General features: G+C 43.5%; 1 protein-coding gene across 3 annotated transcripts in view; it reads left to right on the top strand.

Annotated features, from left to right (window-relative positions):
* Positions 1-24,718, top strand: part of RASAL2 (RAS protein activator like 2) — a 174,783-nt gene that overhangs the window by 124,632 nt on the left and 25,433 nt on the right. For all 3 annotated transcript variants that reach the window (XM_084291410.1, XM_084291411.1, XM_084291412.1), the window contains exons 5-9: positions 8,492-8,601; positions 18,521-18,674; positions 20,213-20,311; positions 21,076-21,630; positions 23,935-24,079. In XM_084291410.1, the coding sequence (XP_084147536.1) occupies positions 8,492-8,601; positions 18,521-18,674; positions 20,213-20,311; positions 21,076-21,630; positions 23,935-24,079 (1,063 nt within the window). The remainder of the gene's footprint in view (positions 1-8,491; positions 8,602-18,520; positions 18,675-20,212; positions 20,312-21,075; positions 21,631-23,934; positions 24,080-24,718) is intronic.

The following is a 24,718-nucleotide window of genomic DNA, read 5'->3' on the forward strand; positions in this document are numbered from 1 at the left end:
AGAAGCAGGCATCATGACGCATAGGTGGGCGAGAAACCAGCTTTTCCCTTCCCACACACGCTATGTCCTGGCAGTGTCTCCGTCTCAGTGCATCCCGTTCCCTACTGATGCACTGTCGGGCCCCTGTAGCACTGCGGCAACACACCGTGTTCTCTGCCACTGGAACTGAGGGACCAGGGTAAATAGGAGACTATTGGCATTTTCAGACCTCCTGAAGTGGCAGGCTCAGAGGGGTTATTGGTAAACCACTCTTCAGGCTCGCATCACTCTCCAATTTTGCGTCTTCGGCATAGGGGTTTAGGGAATTGTTATCACAAACAATATATCATTCATCCATGTCTGCTGGCTATCAGAAAAGAAGGACAAGAAAGAGGCAGAAAAACAAGTGCAAATGAGATAGAAAAGCCAAAACAATCTCTGGAGTAAATAAAATGATTTTTATAGGAACTCTGCGTGAATGTGATGGGAAGACCGATACTTACGGGTTGCCTTCCTTGGGTTGTTTCTAGTCGAGAATATAATTGGATCTATAGAAATACAGTCTGCCTCTTTGCTCTTTAAGAGTACTGCTAAATGGAACAGAAGACAATGCAGCCAGCCTAAGTGAAGGTCAAAGCTTGATGAGATCTCACGGCTGCCCAGCCTCATCTTTTATGCAGTCAGCAAGATTGTTGCTTCTCCAGAGCGCTGCTCTGCTACCGTCATGCTGCCAGGTTAGGACAAGTCTGATCTTTTCTGGCCATGTGACTCGATGGCCTGCAAGTACATATTTTTAATTCTGCGACAGCGCCAATGCGGAGATGGAGCTGTTGATTCACATTAATGTGAGGCATCACAGCATCCTTCATGAAAAAAACTGCTCAGAGCTGTCCTCCCTGTCGTAAGATTAACGTTTTTCCTTCTACTTCCCACTCCATCTTTTCTCACAATAGCACATCTGTTTAAATCTGCTTCAACCTTTTTCATCTGCTGTTACGATGGTTTAGGTTTGTTGGTTATTGCTCCATGGGTTTTGTGTCTTAAGGAAAAATGGGTTGTCTCCAGGATGCTCACCCAGCTCTCATCTGCGTTCTTATTCTGGCAGAAAGGCCGTTCATAGGCTTGGTAACCTTCACAACATCTTTCTGCCAAAGCAGATTTGTTCATCAAGTCAAACTGTTCATAGCTGGGTCAAATGGTGGGTAAATCCAGTCTGCGACACCGGCTGGTGGACCTCAGCTGCAGGAACATTCTTCTAATTTTTGTTATAAACTTGACTTTATCTAATTCACTTGCAATTAGTGTAGGGGAGCTATGACCGTATATAGCTTTAAACACCTGGTCATGTTCCAGTCTGTCCTTGGTTCAGTGGTACTTCAGTGTGTACCAACTCTTCACCTCTAAATCACAACTTAGTCAAGTTATGTGCAGTTTAATTAATACTTTCACTGCAAATCAGTCATTCTCAACCTTTTATCACTTATCTTGCTTTTTCTTTCCTTTTTTTTTTTTTTTTTTTTTTTACATTCCCTTCAATTGACTCACTTAGTTCTTGCACTGAAGTTCACAGGAATGTGTGTTATCGGTTTCTAATTGCTCACAACCCTTTGTGTTATTTCTCTGTCCTTGCTGGCCCTTGCTTCACCTCCTAATTTAATATAGCTCAGTGTAATTAATGTGCTGTTTAACTTTTCTTCCAGATCATTAACAAAGATGTTAAACAGAAGCAGTCATGCCTCTATCCCCATCGCATCCCATTGGACTGTTTCTCCTACCTTGACACCTTATCATTTGTCATAATTACTCTTTTTAGATATTCCTGCAGCCAGTTCTCAGGTTTGTGCTACTAGCTTTGTCAAAGCTCAGTTCCATTAATTTTTCTAATTAGTATGTACACTGTGTTATCAGAAGGTTTTCTGAAGTGTTGGGCTGCTTACTGGCAGTGTGCCAGGGCACTAAAGAGCCCGGGTCACAGAAATTATTGCCTCCTTCCCGACGTAAGGGAAGGACGAAAATGCAGCCGCCTGCATCCTGCTGGGGTGAGCTGAAGGCCACCGCTTGCTCTCCACGTGCTTCACCTGCCGCAGCCCATTTGTTGATAAATGGTGGTGTTTGATTAAACACGTTGATAGATGACTTCTTTCTCATAATATTTATTGTTTATCATCATTGTTTTGGACAGACTTCTGACCTTTATTCCCCAATTCGAGGCTATGGGCTTTCAAATGTGATCTTTCCTTATGCTAGTGCCTTATGCAAACAGCTCCCAGGTTCTTCTCCCCGTTGTGACCATGTTAAATGCCTTGCTGAATTGCGATCTGAAAGGCTGTTGTAGCTCTTTCCAGCTATCCGGTAGCTCTTGTTTCCTCATGAATTTTTCAGCATGATACCCAGTGACTTGGAAATTTGATTCCTTTAGTACTTTTGACTGCATATCATGCAGAGTGCAGGCAATCTTCAGATACATGTTATTAAAAGATATATTATCAATGTATCCCCGTTGTATCATTTCCTTTCCTCTGGTTTTCTTAAACATGTTCGTTCTACCCTGCGTCCCTTCTGTGGCAGTAGATAGTTTTCATTGGAAAGTCAAAATTGTAATCTGGCCAAATCTGCAGTGCTGTCCCACCAGGGGAAAAATATCTTCCTGATCCTTGCTGTTGATCAGCTTGTGTCCTGAAGCATGATAATTGCTCACTCTTGTTATTTTTAAACCTGACTAATGCAGCTACATATGTTGTTCTTCCTTATATAAACACGTAATCCTTTTTTAATCTCGCTGAAAAATTTGTCTGTATAATATCTTGTGGAAGAGAATTCTACCAGATGATTTATAGATAGCATTAGAAAAGGTCTCCTGACAATCATTTAAATTTGCTGCCTCTCATGTGAAATTGCCCCTTGGTTTTGTTATGTAACAAGGTGCATGCTGGGCTTAGTTAATTCCCATTCTATTTGTTTTATACATCTCTAATCCTTTCTTGCTTTTATTTCTAAAATAAATAATCGGTCTTTAAAAATATATCTTTTGGAAATCCCCCTCTTGCCTGCCTTTAATCAGTTTTTACTTCTGGAGTTTAGTTTTTTTCTGGTTTTGCTGCTGAGATGAGAAGATCAGAAAAGAATGGTGCATTAATGTGAAAGCAATGCTGGATTTCCATAATACCACTTCCCTCTGATTGTGCTTTATCCTTTGTTTGTACATTGGGGATGTTCCTTATTGTCCTCTGCCTGGGCACAAAACACCTCTTCAGTCACATAGTGCCAGGCTTTTGGGATGAGTTGATGGTGGAATTTTAGACCATCTCAAGTCACCGTCTTGTCCTTTATATCTCCACAGAGGAGGATATATAGTGGTTTTCATCTGCTTTTCTACTGCATGAGTGGCTCAGAGCCTTTTCAAAGGTAGTCATTGCTAATATTTTAGTAATGAGCGTTACTGGGCTCATAAGCAAACTGTTCCACATCCTTGCTACTTACAGTGTTGTTTTTTTTGTTTGTTTTTTATTTTGTTCTACAGGGGATAGTAAACTTCACTGTGTTTGCTCCTCATTCTTGGAATATCCTGCTAGTCATATCATTCCATTTAATGATCTGGCCATCTCCCCCCGCTTGCCATAGCTTTACAAAATTACTGGCACCTCAGAGAATTTTCACTTGGCTCCAGTTTCTTTTCTTGGTAGCTGCTTTTGAGCAACTTAAGAAATGAGGTGCTTCATGTACTTCTAATGAGCAGCAGTTGGGAGGCAGTTCTGTCATCGTCCGTAGTCATCTGAGTGTTATCTTTGTAACCCATCCAGTCCTTCCCCTCCGAGAGGACGAGTCTCTTTGCTCTGTAAATGAAGTTACCCACCTGCTGTGATTAATAATGCATTAGTGCTCCTCATCGAGAATCATAACTGTTCAAGACGTGTTGCAAACCTGCAAAAAGCAACGTGTTTGCCTCCAGAAGCGCACAAGATAGGTAACAGTGCTGCAAACCATGGCACGGCACATGAAATGAACCTTTATTGTCACCCATTTCACTCCGGTTTGCTTTGAAACTTCCGCTAATAATGTTACATGCTATTGATTGATAATTCATATTGTAGTTATGTATATTTTTATTGGTTCGGGGGTGAATTAACCTTTGACTTCTGAAACAACAAAGAGAACCATTATTTATTATGCATGGGCTGTTCTCTCCAAAGTGAAGAGTCAGTATGTCTTCTGGGAGCAGCAGTCGAAGAGTTGAGCAGTCCGTAGTTGGGCTGTCTTTGAATTTGTGGAAGAGTTCGTGTGGTGCTGTGCTGACATTAAGGACAGACGGACAGTTTTCATCTTTGGCACAGATTTCCCAAAGGCAAAGCAGCCCTTAACAGTAACCAGCCTCGAGTTTAATATACGTAGGGGTCAGGGTTTACATGTTTTGCCTACACAGCTCTGTATGGTAGATAAATAAAAATAAAGGTTAAAAATCCGGGTTCCACGCTTCTCCTGTGGCCATTTTCGTCTGACTGTGAGTGAGATGGGTTGCTTCACTTCCACTGAGAATTCAATTCATCTCATTTGGAATTGGGTTATTTTTAGATGTTGTATCATTGAGATTTCTAAGCCTTGGGTTTGATGCTTTTGGCTGAGATGATGAGTGCACTCTGAACCTCCTCCACGTGCCTCATTGAGCATGTGGCATTGCTCCTGCTTTCCCTCTGTCTCTCTTTTCCCCTAAACCCATGGTGCTGAGAGGGATTTGTACTGAGATGCGTCCTGTTTGATGTGGACCATCCAGTCTGTCTCGGGAGGGATTAAGGCATGGTTCTCCTACAGTTGCTCTCTCCCTGGACTCCCTTCAAAATACATTTACATCGGACTGGTCTTTCCCAATTACATGGCAGATAATTTATCCTACCACATATTTTGTATTTTTTTACTGAGATAATCTCATCATTTCTGGCAGTTTCGGTAATAAGCTCACATGTTTCTTGTCAGTGGGTGCTTTTTTAAGGAGTAAAATTCCAGCTGTTTATAAAAGTGTTTCATGATTTTTCTTAAACCTTGGATACATCATCACTGCATTTAGGCATAAGAACCAAACAGCAGTGTATTTTGCGTTAAAATAAGTATTCAAAAGAAATATCTAGACAATAAGATAAGAAGTAAAGCCTTTTAGTGTCTTTAACAGTACAAGCTACAGTTAGTAGCATTGGCAGAGTTTTCTTCTATTTAGTAGGAAAAGGAATTTTTTTTTTCAGTTAGACAGTTTGTTGCAGACTGAAGTTTATTTTTCAACTCTGCATACGTTTTATATCTGCAATCTCCATTTAAAAGGATTTCTGTTGGCAAACGGAAGTCCAAAAGCTCGGCTCAGTTCTGGCACATGTGAATTTCTTGTTCTGCTCCCAGGTTGTCCATCTGGAAGCGCTAGCCCTGCATGAGCTGCCAGCAAGGTGTGGAGCATATATTACAAATGTTTTCAGGTGTTTTGAGGATCACCAGCAAGCACAGTCTTTGTTTGAATATTTTTTATTATTAAGTGTGTTCTCTGTTCTTTTTTGTTATAGTCAGTCCTGCATAGCCTCATTCAATCAAAGATAAGGAACGATCTGTGAAGGAATAGATGAAGTGCAATTAACCCAAGAGTATGTTTCACTGATGTTTAAGCAATGCCAATTTAAAATTGTGTATGTGCACAGAAATGACTTCACAGTCCCTCTCTGAGTGGGTTTTGGATTGATTCAATAGAAATACTTTTTCACCCTTGCTGAATTGGGTCGGCTTTGTCTTATTTGTCCTTAAGGGGAGAAAAACATTTTATTTCGCGTTTGCAATCTGAGTAGCCTGAGAGGTACTGGAATGAAGCCAGGGTCCACCAGATCTGAATCCCTGTAGTTGGGTTTGTTACCTTTTGTGCTGAGAGGTCAGAATACACGAAAGTGCCTTTGAAAGTGCTTTACATCCTCTACTTGAATTCCAGCAGTGGCCCCAAGAGAAGCCCAAGAGCATCTATTGATTACAGGGTTTTTTTCAAAGGCATTTTTTCAATACCAGGACCAAGAAAAGTGTGGGAACATGGGCAGAGTTTGAGTAGCATACACAGCTAAAAACGCGTCTTCCTTTTCGACAGTACCTTTTCCCCCGGCACACTATGTAGATAGGTTTTGGGAGGTACTGTCTTGGTATAGGGTCATTTCTTTTGCACTTTATTTTGTTTCAGTAGAAAATAGCGGCTTTCATCTCGGAGGAGCCTGCTGGGAAGCCTCAGAAACTGAAGGGCAGCCTTAAATGTAGCACTACCTTCAGATGCATAAATCAGATTCCTTCTTCCTTTGCCCCACACGGCACCATCCCAGAGGCTGCAGGGCACCCTGATCTCTCTGTGCTGCCCACAGACAGGCACTTGTGGGCTCTGATGTGAGCCAGCAGGTTGTTTCCTACACAAGTATTTGGGAGAGGGTGATCTGCATGTGCTGGAAAGATCCAGAAAAAAAGCAGAATTGGGAAATTGGTTTGGAGATGCTTATAGATGAACCGGACCAAATGCTGGTTTTGATGTCTGGAAGTGATTTTGTCCTCCAACAATTAACCTGGCATCCCTTAATGAGAAGAAGGTAATAGCCCTTTCCTTTGAATACAGTAGATAAACCTAATTTTCTTCCTCAAGAGGTGAAAGACGTGAGATTTTTCAGGCTAAAAGATTACAGATAATGTCTTGTTTTGCTGGGATGGCCTAATTCTTAGGAGTCTGTAAAACAAACAGGTTGGATGCTTCCATCTGGTTGAGTCACCTGGAGCCAATAAAAAACCTCTTGCTTTGTCGGCGTTCTGTGTAGGAGAGAACAGAAGACCTTGTTGTCTCCGATTTGCTGACTTCTGTGTTACAGGAGGCAGCTGTGGGCAACATCTGTCACCTGCCCCAAAGGCAGCTTGAGGGGCTTGCTTTGCAAACCTCTTGAAAGTCGCTGTGCTTGACTTCTGTCCTAGCAGAGCACGGATGGTGGGACAGAGGGCCAGCCCCAGCTGGCTCTCGCTGTCACTACACCTGTCCCAAAGCAGGGCTCTAGATCTGCCTGTTCAGTCCACACCAAAGAAAATTCATTTTGAGCAACTTGTACCAACCAGCCTGTAATACTCTTAACAAACGTGGTTTCGCTCACGTGCATTTGGGAAACGTCCTGACGGCAGTGCTCTGTGCAGCTGTTCCGTGAAGGAGCAAAGAGATTCAGCCAGTAAAACGTTGCTTAATCCTATGGATTAAGAACCTTTATATTTGCTTTGATCATACCAAAGAATGTATGTGCATGCATGCCTGCAAGCTCCGGAAATATTTTGACACCGTTTGGTTTTGCATATTGCATAAAGTAATTTAAAGGGCTGGAGGAGAAAATCAGCCGTGCAGGTGTTGAAACACTTCTGTGAGCTCCCCACCCGTACAGATGCACGCGCCGTTGTGTATCAGTAGTGAGCTGCACTCGTATCGCTCTGGTGGTCAAACAGCTGTCGTTCCTGCTGATGTCTGCAGGAAGATGACTGCAAGGAGAGGCTGAGCTCTGGTTTATCTGGGAAAGAAGAGGCTGAAGGGTGACAGAAGGCTGCCTACTGCCACGTAAAGGGGAGTTACAAAGGTGATGGAGCCAAACTTTTCTCCATCGAGATGCTCTGCAGAGGCAGCAGCTGCAAATTGCTGCTCAGGAAGTTTGGTTGAACACCCACAACACTTTCACTGGAAAGTCATGTGGCACTGGATTGAGTTGCCTAGAGGAGTGGAGAAATCTCTGTCTCCAGAGGTTTTCAAGGTTTAGCTGGACAAAGTCAAAGCGAAGCTGACTTGGTGTTGGCATGGCACCCCCATTGAGCAGGAGGACTGTGTGACCCCCAGAGGTTCCCTGCAGCTCTCGTGTCTTTGGTCTGCAATTGTCCGGTGAACTACCATAGTTCAGAAGAGAGATTAGTTGAAGATCTGGTATTTTTAGAGCATAGGTAAATTTTTGAGTTGATCTTTGCTTTAAATCAGTTTCAGGACTAGTATCTGAAGTCACTGGTGTGTGAAATCTTTTGAGAGTTTCAGTTTTGGCTAGAAAGGCTATTGAAATTACTCGTTTTTGTATGACTGACCTGCTGTATTTAAGTGCAAAAGGAGAACCTAGGTGCAACTGTGGGTGCATAAAAAAAGACATCTTCAAGTCTGAATCTGACCAAGAATTGGAAACATGGCATGTAAAGGGAAGGTGGGACCTAATACCAATATCTAAGATCATCCTTATTAAATGACGGGTTTTCTTACCATTTGTATAGTAGTTGTTATTCAGTGAAGTGCACCTGTAACATGAGAAGTGCTAATTACTGCAATATGAGGCTGTCATGAACTGGAACTATTTAGTATTGCCTTCGTGCCTAGAGGAATCCCAATACAGCACATTCCTCATAATTGCAGTCAGCAGGAATTATTGCTGAGTTTGGACTCAGTGGCAGTGCATTGATTGATTTATTACTGGCATCAGTTTCCCCATTTCACTTCTGTGATTTCTCATTTTAGGGCTTCTTCAGTAAACGTCTGAAAGGGTCCATCAAGAGGACAAAGAGTCAGTCCAAGCTGGACAGGAACACAAGTTTCCGTCTCCCATCTCTCCGCAATGCTGATGACAGGTAAGGTTTGGTGTATCTCCCAAAGCAATCTCTACTTATCTAGAGGCACTTCACAAAATCTGCATGCATATGTGCTCACAGAATAAGAGTAAGGAACAAATTTTGTTGTTAAACTGGCAGATGGATGGGTTTTGGCTGACTGTATCTTATAAGTTGTTTTTCCTTCTATACGATGCATCGCTGGCACGCCACTGAAAATTTCTACTGTTCTTAACAGCTGATAAGAAGTTCTGGTTAGGCATCTGGACTCAAATGCCTTCTTATGCATCTGTTTCACATAAAGTACAGACATTAAATTTCATGATACAAAGCCACTGGCTTGATCAGCTTTTACAAGAACTTGCCTTAATGAATGCAATACTTATCTGCAGATCAGTGCAGTGGCTGATAGGAGATTGTGCTGGTGCAAGCAGATCAGTTCAGCTAGCACTGGCAAAGCCCAAAGGTTTGTGGTGCAGCTAAAAGTCCTTGTCTGTAGATCATATAGTGCTGCAGTGCAGAGTCCTACAAGGAACAGATGGTCTGATTTTCAGAAAACTGGAAAACTTGGTGACTTCTGTCCATCTTAGTGCTCCATTTGGTGTAGTCTTACTTGTTTTGCTTTCACCTAGTGATTCAGGCTTGAGTGGATTGTATGTGAGGCAAACAAGAGCTTATATGCTTTTTTTTTTTCTATTTGGAAAGTGTCTTGATTGTCTTCATTAAACATTGCTGTGTGTTACATTCCACAGCAGCCCAGCAGGAGAACTAGATTGAGTGGAAAATAAGTTGCCCTGTACTTAAGGCCATGACAGGCTTCTCTGATTTTACATTGTTTAGTGCATTTTCCCTTCTCTTTAGCTGAGTTGAATTCATTAGCTGCATCTGTCATGCTGTGCTGCTTCAATCAGTGGTGCTATCTTCTCCATCTGAAAGTCAGCACCATAAAATCATGGAGATAGCAAGGCTTCGGATGTAAGAGGTCTTGTTAAGTTCTGGAGTTACAGAAAAGACTGCTGCTTACCAAATGTGACTAATGGTGTGGACGTTGTTGCTCTTTAGTCATGGTAGTGTCCACCCGGTCTGTTTAGAGTCAAGTCTGTGGTGGTGGTGTGATTTTTTTATTTTTTTGTTTTTGTTTGTTTTAATTAAATGCCTATTTTCAGGGAGATGGAACTTTGCTTTAAAAAGCAGCTCAGTGAGCATGTGAAATAAAGCCACCATATAATAATGCACCTGTTATTTGTACTGTTGTTTGTAACCAGCTTTGCTTGAATTTTTGTAATGCAGAAGTACCTTTGCAATAAGTAATGTGTTTGTCTTTTCCTGACTTGGTACTCATGCTAAACCCGGACGGATGACACTTCCATTGGAGTGTCAGGGAAATGCTATTATTTTGGGATAGCCAATATATTTAGCTATAATTAATCCTTACAACTTTGGTTTAAGACGTTATACACAGCAAAGCCACCTTCTCTCTGCCCATACCTGTATGGGCATGAATTGTCAGCTAGACCCAAATGGCATGTGGGTTTTCTCTGACTGTTCAGAGAGCATAAAATGCACTACATGTGGAGGTGACATTAGGCATCGCTGGTTCTGTAACCCTTCTCTGGACTCCTAGGCATGGACTTAAGGAGGATCCATGAGAACTGAGAAGTTCCAGTGGCAGAGTCCATGCAGAGATTTGGGGGACAGAGCCCAGGACAACCAGTGACCTGCAGGGTGTTGGACAGGGATGAGGCGATGGCTGCGCTTTCTGTCCTGCCACAGTTCTCCTCTGGCCTCCTACGCTAGCCTTATAGCAGTGTCTCTTGCAGCTGTAGTCCCAGAGATGGCTGTTTGGGTGTTTTGTGACTTGATAGCAGCACTTGCTGCTAATGGACCTGATCTTTTTTGCTAACAAGTCCAGGCGAGCCTCCGCCTTTCAGAGCTACATGTGCTGAAGTGAACAGAGGGCACAGCGTGGAGGCAAGGGAGATCATTTGAGAGCAGCCAAGCTATGTAGAAAGCAAGCCAAGATGAAGTTTATTTGGAGCTCATCTTTGCACAAATGGCTGTAGCTGTTCTGAAGCATGAGCCTCACCTCTAGCTTCATCGATGTTTGTGAAGCGTCGTGCTGCAGGTACAGGTCGTGAGTTGCTGATAAGTTATTCTAGGAAAGAAAGCATAACAGCACTGCTCAACCTTGTAGCTACCTTTTGTTGAAAAGATTGAAGGCTTTATAGAGTTCTGTTTGCATTTGTGATCTAATCGGCGCACCAATTGAACGTAGCGACTTGGAAGATACGGTTATAGCTATTACTTTCCTAAGGGTATTTCTAATTTTATGAATAAAGCCTTAAAGGAAGCTCATTTCCACTGTAAAGTTAAACTTGCCAGTAATTTCTCCCTTCCTTCCCATATGTTTCACTGTGTTACCTAAGGGTGCCTAAAAAATGCACTTGGTGCCTAGACTAATAGGAAACACAGCTCAAGACCTACGTGGGAATGAAGCACTTGAGATGAGGAACAGATGAGTGTATTGGGAGGAGATGGGCTGGAGGGAAGAGAGAGGCTAAAAAAAAATTATTCTTGTTCAGAATTACGCTGTTATTTGGGATTTTTCCAATGGAGCAAGTCAGCTACAACTGTTTGTGCGTGAAAGAAGGTAACGTACAGCAGCTGAGTGGGAATTGACATTTTCTCACCTTCTGCTCTCTCAGCTTTCTGTATGAGTTTGGTCTGTTGCAGGAAAAACTTTCCTGGCCTCTGCTTCAGTGAGTCAGCCCTTTCCCATTTTAAGCAGGTGGTGCTGGGTGATGTCACGGTGCTGTACTGGTTTTCAGGGCCGGATTGACCGATAGCATCTACCTTTTCGTGCTCTGACAAATACAGAGCCCTAGCTTCAAAGAAAGCACCATGTAGCTTTATAAATTAAAACCCTTAAAGGTTAGAAGGAAAGAAATGGAGGCTACTGTCATGTTTGTTTCTCTCGTGCTTTTGTGGTGTTCGGGTCCTATTAAGAAACAGGAGATGTCCATAGATAAAAAACTATAAAATTCTGGAATAAGGAAGATTGGTTATCCTGGTTTGGGATACTGTCACACTGCGTGGTGACAGAGGAGGGATACTGTCTGTTGGGAGTTGATTTAAAATAGAAAGGATTCAGGAATGTTGTCAGAAGGGAGTGCTGGAGATTGTTGCAGATTTTTTTGTAATCAGATTTTCTGTTTCATCAGGAAGAACCACAGGCAGCCTACTTTGTTTTTCTGGGTTTTAAACTTTGCTTCAGTGTGACTGAGTGGATGGGGAGGAGAGAAAACTGTGGTCCCCCTGCAGAAATGAGCCCACCGTGGTCAGTATCCAGGTGTCCTGCACGAATCCACAGCCTCTGCAGTTCACACCACCTTTATCACTCCAGATTCTGTCACTTGTACTTGAAAACTTGTGGTTTGTCTTCACAAGACACCAACATGGGAATACTTAAACTGTGCTTGGTTGTGACCCAAGCCAGATTTGAACGAAGCTCTTCAGATCTGTGGCCAGTACGGTATGTCATTGGGTTATCAGCAGTGCTGACTGTGAGGCTCTGTGTTACCAAATCACCTTCCACAGCTTTCCTAGCCGGATTCCCACTGCATTCTTTGAGCTCTCCAACCCACACATTTCTTTCTTAACATTTTCTCAGTCACATATAGAATGTAAAACAATAAAAATAAATATTAAAAAAATATATAAGGAGAGACCAAATGAATCTTTTCATTTGGGGGCCAGGAATTTAAGAGTATTTCTAAGTGGTCCAACAAATCTCACCTTGGTTCTGTGTATGGAGAGGGAGCAAAGATTGTTGAGACTGGCTGCATACGGTCTCAGCGACTGCAGCAAAGCTCTGCAGACAGCTGGGAGGGTTTTGCCCTGTTGGGATTTACTGCCACGTGGGAGCCCTCCTGATTTACTAAAAGTCATTTTATGGCATTATCAGACAGTCGTGGTCGAGCGCAGGATCCCTTCTGTGCTTGCTCAGGATGGGCTCGGGCAGGTCGCGGGGAAGCAGGTAGCCATGGCTCTGGGCTTCATGGTGAAGCGCTATCGCTGCTCCAACGACAGCGTTTTCTACTTTCGGTAAGTGCCCGCACCTCCCTCCTTGCTTCTTTGCAGTGTGAAAATAGCACCTGTCGTAGAAATGGTAGAACTAGATCTTGCTGTGTTTTCCTATTTATTCATCGTAATTTAATCCAAGTTTTCAAAAAAGGTGGGTAATTTTTATCCTGCTTGAGACTTGAGGATAAAAATCTGTATTATGCAATGCATTGTCAAAGCTTGACTCAGTCAGAGCTTGCATTCATTCAGCATATCTGTGTCTATCTGCACGCTGGAGTATGGAGAGAAGGGAGGAGTGGTTTGTTTCCAGAGAGATGTCTCGCTCCTGTTTTGGTGGAGGTGAACGTATTTCTTTCAGCCACTTTTCTCGGTCCTCGTGCAGCTGTTTGTTTTCCAGTGAAAACTGAACAAGACCTCAACATAAAGCCTATTGTTGCAAGCCTCTGCCTTGGCCCCACTGTAGGCTGCAGTGACCCCCTTTTAAAAACGTGCTCCTTACTGGCCAGTGCTTTTCTGCACACTGCGGGCTCCTCCACATAGCACCCACCTGTATATCGCTTAGCAGTGACATGAAACGTAGCAGGTTAAGCATCTCGGCTCCAGCAAAACAAAAGAATTTCACACATTAACAGCAAAGACTTCTGGTTACAGGAGGGCTGGGAGCACATTACCCCTGCGAAATTCACAGCGGGTACAGCTGTGTTGCCAGAGGTGCCCGCTGGACACACGGTGCTGTGGAGGGAGGCAGGGGAGGTTCAAGCAGCGAGGCTTTGCGTAGGGCCTTGTGAAGGCAGATCAGAAACTCAAAAGAAGGCAAAAGAGATGTGCTCGGAAAAAGCTCTGAGTTCGACTGCAGCCGGGTTGAACTTGCATCTAAACAAACAACCCTAAATTTCCAATTTAAAAACAAACAAACAAACAAACAACAAAAAAAAAACAAACACACAATAATAATAAAACTGGTTAGACTTGTCAAATTGTTGACCAAGTAATAGGATGTTTCACTAATAGGCAGTTGGGACACGCGGCAGGGTGTGGTGTGTCTACAAAACGAACGCGTGCATGGGGCAGGAGGGCTGGTGCTGCGGCACTGCTGCTGCAGGCGATGCTGCCGACCTTGGGGTCCGGCCCAGCGGGGCTGGGGATCCGAATAGCAACGCTGGGCAGAAAGTTCACTGCGTTAGAGGCCAAACTCTCTGCTGGGACTTTGCGAGTGGCTAAGTATTGAATTCAGCTTTCTGATCTCGGGGAGTGTCTCTAAACACACGGGTATTGTGCCGGAGCGGTTTGAATCATGCAGACGTCCGGTTTTGCGTAAGAGCGGTGGAGACGAGGCTTTAGCCGGGTGCTTGAGCTGAGCAAATAACTCTTTTCAAGAATTCTTTGCCTTCACACCAATTTGTTGGTAAAGGAAACATAGTTTAGGGGATTCTGTTACTTGGTAGCTCATTTATATAAATATATATATGTATTTTAATTGTTACCTTTTGGGTTGTTGATGTCCACAGGCTTGTTTTTGAAGCAATACACAACTCTCCCTGGTAAGCTCAGTAACTGCAAGTCCTATGTGCTTTTTTGGTTGGCTTTTAAATAGGTCAGAATCAGCATGAGAGCTTCATAACCAAAGAGCAATTAGGACTTTAACCCTTTAGCCTACATGCCTTGTAGACAGTAAAACGTACCACAAGTCAGCTAACAGCCTGCCGTGCGCCTTGGGCTGCTGCTGGAAGCCAGAGGTTTCCAGGTCCGGCGTTCCCTCCTTGCAACCAAGCCCTTCCTGCAGCAGCAAATTACAGAATTACGGTGTGCGAGGAGAGGGGGTGGCTCGGGGCTGGGCTGTAGGGTGGTGGTGGTGGTGAAGAGACCTTTTACATATCGGCTGGATGCTGCCACCGGTCAGACCTCGGGGCATTGGCTTGGTTTAGGAGGAAGTTAGGCAGCCCTGAAGATCGCTACTCCAAAGTATGTGAGAAGAGGTGAGAAGTTTAAAACGTTCCCTGACAGGCACCTCCTCCACCTGCTTTTCCTATTGGAAAGAAATTCTGGGAAGCAGCTATGTGAGAAATGTTCAGTGCTGCTTGTGACTGTTTGCTCTGAACTCCTACATCAGCTCCCTAACTCTTGGTTGCACACAGCAGTGGATAGAACCAGCAGCAGGAAAAGAGTTTGTTATCTGAGGTTAATTGTAATTTAAATGGGGATTTGGTTTGTTAATGGGGCTGTTTAACAGAAACAGATTTGTGCAAACAGCCCTTCCCCCGCCTTGTGCATGGCGATCTTCCTGTTTACAGTAATCTGCTTCTCTGGGATTACCTCTCTCTCAACAGGGGCTCTAAGCAGCGCTCGCCTTGCCAGTAGCTTCCGACCCAGTACAGAAAAGCCCCTGTTAATCTTGTCCCTTTGCTAGACACTGGGAAATAAGTTAGCGACTTTGGCTTATTAACTCTGCCTCTGTGCAAAAGGGAAGGCAGCAAGCAATTTCTCTTCATTGTTACTTACAGCCTCAGAAAATGAGATGCGGCTTTAAAGAAGCAGAGAACTATTATTTCCATGTAATTATTGCCTTTATTGATCGGGATGCTGTTGATTTAGGCACAAGTCAATGACTTGCGTTGCAGATCTATCAATAGCTGAAATATACACGATGGTGTTTACAAGTGCATCTCCTTCTGTTTGTAAATGCATGTGGTTGCACCTAACCAGTGACTTTCCAGCATTGCTGTGATGTTTGTGGAAGATAAAGTAGCAATTCTAAGCCACTTAATCAGTTTAATGAGCTATTTTAAATATGGTAACTTCAAGGAATTGCTCGCACAGATAGACATTCCTCTACCGTGGATCCTGAGACAACAAAACTAACCTTCTCCAGCTCATCTGCAACAAAATGAAATATTCACAGCTCACAGGCTAACACAGCAGTGAAGCAGAATAGATGCTGCTAGAAGGTTTGTCTTGCAAGGTGAGATTCAGAGGCACCAGGTGCAATTTGTCATGTACTCAGTACCTGTCTTGTCTTTGCCCCCACCCCATCCCTGAAGGCTGTTTCGATGCATTCTTGGAAGATGCCTCGCTCTCTCCCGCCGTCCTCCACCTTCTCGGCCTCAATAAACTCTTTATAGGAAGGGAAGAGGAGGGACTTGTTTCTTTCTGGAAAGGTGACCTCTGCATCAGCAGAGCAGGCTCCCTGTGCTTGCTGCCTCCCCCTAATCCCCTTCCAGGAGGCGGTGCCATGGCAACACGCACCAGGAGCCTCCTCGAGTGCCCCCGGGAGCCTCCTCGAGTCCCCCCAGGGCCTGGCAGGAGCACAGCAGACCAGCACAGAGATTGCTGCGCCCGTGCAGCTCCGACTTCTCTTCTGGCCCCAGCGTGTCTGCTCGGTGCGATGCTCATCCGGAATTTGTAACCCAAGGCTTGAGGAAGAGCTCTGCTGGATTTGGTGCCCTCCCGGCAGGATTTAGTGCCTGAGATGTAGCCCAGAGCACGAAGTTTGAAAAGAAGGGCTCTGACATGTGGCACCGCTATGATTTGGGGATGCACTGCTAAGTGGCTGTACAGTTGTTTCATGTAGGTGTGCTTGATTTGTCTTGCTCCCAAGCGCAGCCTCTGCTGAACTGGGATTTGTAAAATCTCTTCTTTCTTCTTTATTTGGTCGTTTATTTTTTTTTCCTCCTCTTTGTGACTGCTCCACACTTTTCTTCTGTTACAAGGAGCTCCGGCTGGAGTTAGCTACAGGCTCTCAGCCAGCTCCCCTGCATCATGCACCAAAGCACCCTGTTAGGGCTGGGATTGCTGAGAGTTTGGGATAGGGACAGAAGCCAAGTGACCTCAGCAGCGCTTTCTTGAGAGGAGAAATTAGAGAGGATTTTGCAGAGATGATATTAAAGTGGTGTATTGTGGTGTGTTTATTTTAGACTTGCCCTACCTTAACTGCAGCAAGTGCTCAATTATACATGGCTGAGGTTTTAGGTTTGCGTTGGTACAGCTGCTGCTGTAACCTGTTATAACAAAGCATGCACAGAGCAGCCAAAGCGTTCGTACCAACACTGCTGTTTTGCATTTGAAATCAGTCTCTTTGTAATATCCCTCTGATAAAAGGTTTTTGCTGCCTGCATTTAGGTCATTTAATATATTTAATGGGAACAAAGTTCTCCCTCAGTGTTTAATAAATCTTATCATACGTGAATCTACTTGAATACTTTGAGTGTTTCATTTTGCACAAAAGAGCATTCAGGTGAACTCTGCTTGTTGCTTTACACGAATCCTTCGTGATACTCAAGTTTTTGTTAAATGGTCTTAGAAGTACTGAACACACCTGCTCCGAATGTTTTTTTTCCTTTTTTTTTTTTTCCTTCCTCTTTTTCTGTAAGGTTGCTTAAGGGTATAAGGAATCTGATTCTGCTAAGGTTACAAAAACAGAGAATTTCTCTTGTAAGATGCACTCAGAAAGTACACCAAATGTACTTGCTTATTTTTCAAAAAACAAGGACGCTGTTAGAGGTAGCTGTGCTTTCCACAACTCAGTGAATACATTTTTTTGAACATTTTCCTTTTCCTACTGTGCCTTGATACTGAGAGTCAAATAAAAGAGGAAAAAAAAAAAAAAAAAACACAACACTGTGAGGACAAAGACAGTTGAGAAAGCATCATTTCAGAGCATTGCTTTTCTCTGCATGATGTATAGACAATTGATGCCATTCTACATTCACATCTGTTCTTTGTGCTCAGCCACACTTGGTAGCTGAGCAGCCGTATTTATGGACATGCTTCCATAGATGACTGAACAGGCGTAGGGACCAGCACAAGCTTGAACATCTTACAAAACCGAGACCTGCCAGGTAAACAGCTCCTCTTCTGCTAATCTGGGACTCTCTGCTCCTCCTTTTTGTTGATTGTCTGCTTTGTCTGAATCCCAGCTAGAGGAAAGCTGTGTGTGCACATCATGATTGTCTTTAAAAGCAGAAATCCTAGTTGTGCCTAAAATATTCTATGACTTTATTGCAGGAAGAGATGCTCCAGGTGGCAGTGCGGGGGGAGAAGCACAGGTGAAGCTACAGTCACCAATAAATGAGCACATTTTGGAGCGTTGCAGAGCTCCCTGCTGCAAATGAGCATTGCATTAAATGAAATTGGGAGGATGCACAAATTTTAGAGCATGCCTTGTGATGTTGCTGTTGGTATTGCAAAGCTGAGGGCTTTACAGGCCAGCTCACTGAAAAAGAACAGCAGTGTGTGTGGGAGGGGAAATGAAAAGAGAATGGGAACATCTTGGGGAGGGAAAAAATGGAAACTGTTAAAAGTGGAAGAAGCAGCTGAAGAAGAAAATGAAAAAATTAAATGTAGGGACTGAGCATTGTAAAGTGCTAAATAGTTTGCATATTTGACTTTAGTTAAAAGGCTATGGATTTTAAGAAAAATTAGGTGTATTGGAGGGGAAATCTTGTGAGAAAAAACAGTGCTCTGCATTGGTTTAGAGATCTGTGCACTTCTTGCTGTTACACACAACATTTACCTAGTAATCGGGCAGTGGATATTCCCAGTAATATACCCTGAGCTGGAGATCTCTAGGTTTTCTTTAAATGTCAGCAGTTAAGTTCTGAACTTCTCATTTTGTTGTTCTTTCACTGGTGGCTCAACAGGTACAATTTGTAGGTCAGTGGGAATGGACTTCATGGCCTTGTTTGGCTGGATGCTTCCTTAGGAGCCGGGACTACTGACTAATGTTACTTTTCACGAGGCTCACAAACTAATTGTAGAAGCAGTTAGGAATAAACAACGCTTCGCAGTTTACTCTGGGACCTTGCCAAGCCTGTTAGTAATGGTGAGAAAAATAATATTTCCTTTCTCCCTTGTTGTACAGGTCACGTGGATTGCCGAAGCTGAAAGAGTCCCGTTCCCATGAGTCCCTGCTGAGCCCCGGCAGCGCGGTGGAGGCCCTGGATCTTGGGTCAGAAGAAAAAGTCTTTGTCAAACCACTTCACAGCAGTATCCTTGGACAAGACTTCTGCTTTGAGGTAAGGGAACGTTCTCCAAACACGGAGCCGATTATATGCTGTTGGGTCGGTCTGAGCCCGTGCAGAGCGCTGTTCTGTGTCTTTGTAATTGGAGAAGAGATCGGCTGCCAGAGCTGTACTGAGGTTTGGGTGGGGGCTGGCTAACCAGCGTGCAGTCTCAAAGTCCTTGAGGCTAATGGCATCAATCACTCAATGAAGGGGAATCTTCTTCAGTTATTGCGTATTCTAATTGGAAAAATCTTGTTAATTTGATAAGTATCTAAGCATTTGGAGTCTGCATGCAAATGTAAGGTTGAAACGTGCTATTATTCCTGAGCTGGGTGTTCATTCTTCCCAAATTCACCTAAAATTAAATTGAGAAAATACAGTGTAACTGAGAAATGTGATTTCCAGTCTGAACTCCCTCCCATTAGCTCAGCCCATTTCCTGATTGCTAAAGGAGAGGCTTCAGTAGCTGGGGACATGTCCACTGCACCGTAGAGCTGGATCCTCTTGCTGTTTCAGCACAAGCTGCAGCCCAGCTTTGCTTGAGAAACAGGCTGTTGGTGCGAGCACAATCCTTACCTTCCAGCACGTTCACGTGTGCTGTTTGGATGTGTCTAAGGCCATCGTAATGCATTGTGGCAGGGGCGGTGGACAGTCAGTCTGCTCTCTCTTCAGCAAGGTTAGTCAGGTGTGTCTAACGTCTGGGACAAAGATCTGCTTACAACCCGGAAAACTGCTCTGGCAGAAAACCAGCAAATCAGGCTCTTCTCCCTCGAGACGGGTCCAGGAACTGTTCCTGTTTGCTTCAATCTTGTATTCTTTTGCTTGGAAGCACCTTCCAGCTTGCTTAGGTTTGGGGAGTGCAGTGAAAATACTGGCAACATCGTAGCTCTGAGGCTGTTACCTCAAATTGCTTTTTAATTGTGTGCACAAATGAATGGGAAGAGTAAACGAAGCTTGTCAGGCCAAGCAAAAGTGAAAGAACCAAGGTGGATCACTCCTGCGTGAAAGCAGAGTTGTGCATGGCATCAAGGGGTGGAGCTGGATCAGAGCACAACTCCTTCGATTTCTTTCAGCCTGTTCCTGTATCCTCCAAAATATTTTGTATTTCCTGAAGACACCATTTCCATTGTGCTTTGCCTTACATTAATACATTGCTCTGTCTTTGCACTGTTGGTAACCAAATCATCTGTCTCTGAGATTTACCAGGGAAAACTGCAAGTGTTTAATAATTATACATCAATTAGCAAGTGTTTAAAAAAATAAGTGGTTGATTTAAGCCTTGCTTAAAAGTCTTTAAGAAGAGCTGTTCGTGCTCCCCTTATGTTTCTTTCTGCTTCCTGCTTTGTATTAATTTGAACTGACTTTTATTTTTCTCCCTGCATTTTTTGGGTCTTTTAACCTTTCCACATTCTAGATTCTCATATTGTTTTCCATCTTTTATTGTATTGACTTTGTTGCTTAAACATTGCTTATCTTCTCCCTTGCTTTTTGCAGCCCCTCACATGTTTTCTAGGCTTGCCTGAACTCTGCCTGTCATTTGTATCTTCCAGGTAACCTACTCCAGTGGCAGTAAATGCTTCAGCTGTTCCTCTGCAGCAGAGAGGGATAAGTGGATGGAAAACCTACGCAGAACAGTACAGCCGAATAAGGTAACAGAAACGGCGGAAATAAGATTACCAGGGGAATGGAGGTGATATGATTGGATTTTAGTCCAGCGTAACAGGGCTTCCCACAGATACATGCTCAATTAATTTAGTCTGGAGAGAAGTCCACTCATCAGTGTATGATAAGTTGCTGTGCACTGTTGTGTTGAGTGTAGTAGGTTAAACCTTTAATGAATAAATACCATGCCACCTTGCTTCCTCATCCCCAGGTGCCCACTTACGATGGTTCAGACTTGTTTTCTGATTCCATGTACTGCAGAAGAAATGGACACCGAGCTTCAAGATTTAATGTGGAGGCAGTTTGGGAAAAAAGAAAAAGGGATTTGAGCCACAGTGAGAATGGGAGTCAGGTTATTGATTAGCTGGCAAACATCTGATAAGTCACCTCCATAGTTAGCAGCCACTTGGGAGGGACTTGCTAACAGTGCTCTTAAAATTATTCACAAGAGTAAACAACGCAGCATGCCCCACCAGACCAGCAGCTTTTGAGTGGCTCCTGTGCAGTGTTTGTTTTCCAAACCATTTCAAATACAGCTTTTTGAGAAGAAAAATGCTCTGCTCCCTACCTTTGACACGCAAAAGACAGTCCTTTGTCTCTACTTTAGAAAATGTTTGCTTTTCTAGAAAAGCAAAAGCAGCCATTTTTGACGCAAAGGCAGCCATTTGCCACTTCTCTAGAAGACAAAATGTTCAGTTTGTTGTTTTTTTTAGAGATTGTGAATAAAAGCTGAGCTCTTTCTTCTGCACAGGACAACTGTCGTCGAGCTGAAAATGTGCTCCGTCTCTGGATCATTGAGGCAAAGGACCTGGCCCCCAAAAAGAAGTACTTCTGTGAGCTGTGCCTTGATGACACTCTCTTTGCCCGCACCACCAGCAAAACAAAAGCAGATAACATTTTCTGGGGAGAACACTTTGAGTTCTACGGTCTCCCACCTCTTCACAGCATCACAGTTCACATCTACAAGGATGTGGAGAAGAAGAAGAAAAAGGACAAGAACAACTACGTAGGCCTGGTCAACATTCCCATGGCCAGCGTAACGGGTCGCCAGTTTGTGGAAAAATGGTACCCAGTCAGCACCCCTACACCCAACAAGGGGAAATCAGGGGGTCCTTCCATTCGGATCAAGTCGCGTTACCAAACCATCACCATCTTGCCCATGGAGCAATACAAAGAATTTGCAGAGTTTGTTACCAGCAACTATACTATGCTCTGCTCTGTTCTGGAGCCTGTGATCAGCGTAAGGAATAAGGAAGAGATGGCTTGTGCCTTGGTGCACATTCTTCAGAGCACTGGGAGAGCGAAGGTAAGAATGGGTGGCCTCTGTGTAAATGCCTCTTGCTGATGATGGGTGCTACCTTCTCAGCTACTGCACTGTACAAGATAGGTGGTCTGGGCTGACACAACCACAGCAATTGATGAGATAAGGCTGAGAAGAGGACCTTGGGAGTGTTTTTAAAGGTTTGGTCAATTACATCTACCAAGGAGGCACATAGATAGGTACCATACTGACACAGATTAAGTGCCCGAGTTGATAAAAAGGTTAAAGATACCGCATACAAAGTGTAAGTGGCAGGATTGTATAATTTCATGTTGCTCTGAAAAATGAGGGCCTGCGCTTCTGTGCTCAGGAATGTTTTCTGTATTTCTAAAGTCATGATACAGGATAAGAGATAAGTAAGCAAGAGTTAAATAATCCGGAGAATGGCTTCTATAAATATATCTCTAATACAGCAAGCAGCAGCATGCCATTGTTGATTCAGTGCTAAGTCAGCTAATCAGTGCAAACATTGATTTGGTCAGCATTTGAACAGCCATTTGGAGAATCCATACTCAGTTAATGGTGATCCTGTCTGCCCCAAGAATGTTATTAGGACTTTCGGGTGCGCGCTGCTGGTTCTCTGTGATGCAGCAATTGTAGTGAGCCCTGGGTTCTTTGAATGGATTGTGGGAGAATGTCCCGCAGGTCTCCAGAAATTCTGAGAAGCATTAACCAGCATTGACTGATCCAGATGCTGCCTGCCAAGTGGGTGTACGAGAGCAGTACCAAGCTGTAGCCAGCTTCTTCCAGTAATGAGAGCCAGACAAGCACCACCAAGCACAAGATAAAGAATTGGAGATATTGAAGAATGACCATAAGCAACAGCCGAGGGACAGCTTCAATTATCTGCTCTAAAAACAATTTCATTATTTGCCACAATGCTTTCCTTCCTTTGCTTGGCATACATTTCTAAAAGGCTGGTACTCAGTGGCAATGCATGGCAGGAGTTTGTTCCTTAACAACTCGTTTAGCTGATCTCGGGAAGTTGATAGCTGGGACAGCTCATATAGAGCTGTGTTGAAACCTCCCGGAAAGCATGCTCTGCTTTCCTGCAGTGCTCGGTAGATAAATTATCGTTATATCTTTGCCCTCCATGTGCCTTTGTGTTTGAGTCTGTTTTTACTGGAAGCATTAAGTGGCTTAGGCTGCTGTAACCTTAATCTGCAGAGAAGGTAGGTTTCCACCTCACATTGTGGTGGTGCTGATGCAGCTGGGTGTCCATGGTTTGCACCAGGTGAAAATAATTTTCTCCAGTCTTGAAAAGAAGCAGTAGTAAGGGATTGAAAAACAACAGTACCGAATGTATTTTTGATGTATTTTTATAATGTATAATTTGCTCTGGGTATTTTACATAAATATGCCAGCACTGCATTATGGTTTGTGTACATAATGGGGTTGTGAAACCTTGCTATAGCTCTCCTCAAACTGTGCTGCTGCTGTTTCCAGCAGAACCAGACAGTCACAGTTGTCACTCATATAGTTGTCACTCAGCTCTAATACAGGATGGTGTTTTATTTCTGGTTTTGTTTTAAGTTTTAGAAGAGAGTGGGGGTGAGGTGAGATTATGGCTCCTCTCCTGGAGAATTTGGCAGTGGCTGACATTGGCTGTAGTGAAGCTCTGAGCATTTCTTGTGAAATGCTGAGCATCCTTGACTCGAGTTACCACCTCAGGAATAACAGAAGTATTAATGTAGAACTAGACCCTATATCAAGACTTTTCACTGTATCAAGACTTGCTGATCTTTCCTACCTGAGCCTTTGAAAACAATGCAAGTCAAGCCATATAGATCCACAGCAAGAATGTTAACTTTTTTCCTAAATCATTTTTCTTTTGTGAATTTAACTGTTGTAAGCAATTCTTCATACTTAAATTTCTCAAAGGGGTGAGAAGTTGTGTAGAACTTCCAACTTGAATTTTTAAATCCAATTTTATATGTAATATTCGGTATCAAAATATAAATGTACATTATCAGTTTGTTTCAGCAGACAAAACCACCAATAACCAAACTAAGGAGGGTTTCTGTTCAGGATCTAAGCTTAGCTATAAAGGTTTTATTTTAGAGGCTTTTGCTTTTCCCTTTATCATCTGTGATTTGTATTTTATTTTTTGAGGAGCTCTAGCTATTTCCTCAGCCCATACTAATGTTGCATCTGCGCCCCTTGTCCCAGGCTGGGCAGTTATTTCAGTAATCCTTTGGCTCCTCTGTCTTTCCTTCCTGGCTTCTGCAGTTAGCCTGGCATACTGGGCCTGGTTAAACTAACCTCCTGTCATTTCACCTATTTCTTCAGGACTTCTTGACGGATTTGGTGATGTCTGAGGTAGATCGTTGTGGGGAACACGATGTCTTGATCTTCAGGGAGAACACACTTGCTACCAAAGCTATTGAGGAGTACCTGAAGCTGGTAGGGCAGAAATACCTTCACGATGCACTAGGTAAGAAAGCGTTGCTCACAGCTGCTCACACGGAAAGGGCTGATCCTGCTGCAGAGAATCAGTCCAGCATTCCTGTTAGATGTTATTCCTTGTACCCATACTGTATTACCCCATGAGTCTGGTGCTTTCCAGAGGCGTGTGGTGAACCCTCTCCACATGGGTTGGTGAAGTGGCAGAGTCACAATGTGGATTTTTAGTTCCGCTACGTGACTAAAGCCTGATGCAGCTAGGTACGTTAAAGAATGTGGGATGGGAAGAAACTGCCTCAGCACTAAGCCCAGATGTCTGCTATCCAGATAGCAAAACATGCGTTGTCCGCTCTTGATGCCTTTCCTCTCTACAGAGGAAGGTGTAGCACCTAAGAAAAAGCTAACTTGATTTGATACAGCTGAGTCCCTCTTAAAGTTTGCATCACCACATTATGTTTTTCTGGGTAACCTTTGTGTCTCTAGCTGTGATGAGGGGATATAACACTGCAATTGCTTAGTGAGCAACGGTTATTGTTCCATCTGTTCTATGAACAGGCTTAAAAAAGGAATTCTGTCACCTCATTTAACGGTGGAAATGGAGTCCAGTACTTTGCATTGCGGCGTCAGGAATGAACATGGAATCGCGTGCAGTGAAATTAGGTAGAGATTT

This window comes from Netta rufina (genome assembly GCF_964035555.1).
Source record: "Netta rufina genome assembly, chromosome: 8".
Lineage (NCBI taxonomy): Eukaryota > Metazoa > Chordata > Aves > Anseriformes > Anatidae > Netta > Netta rufina.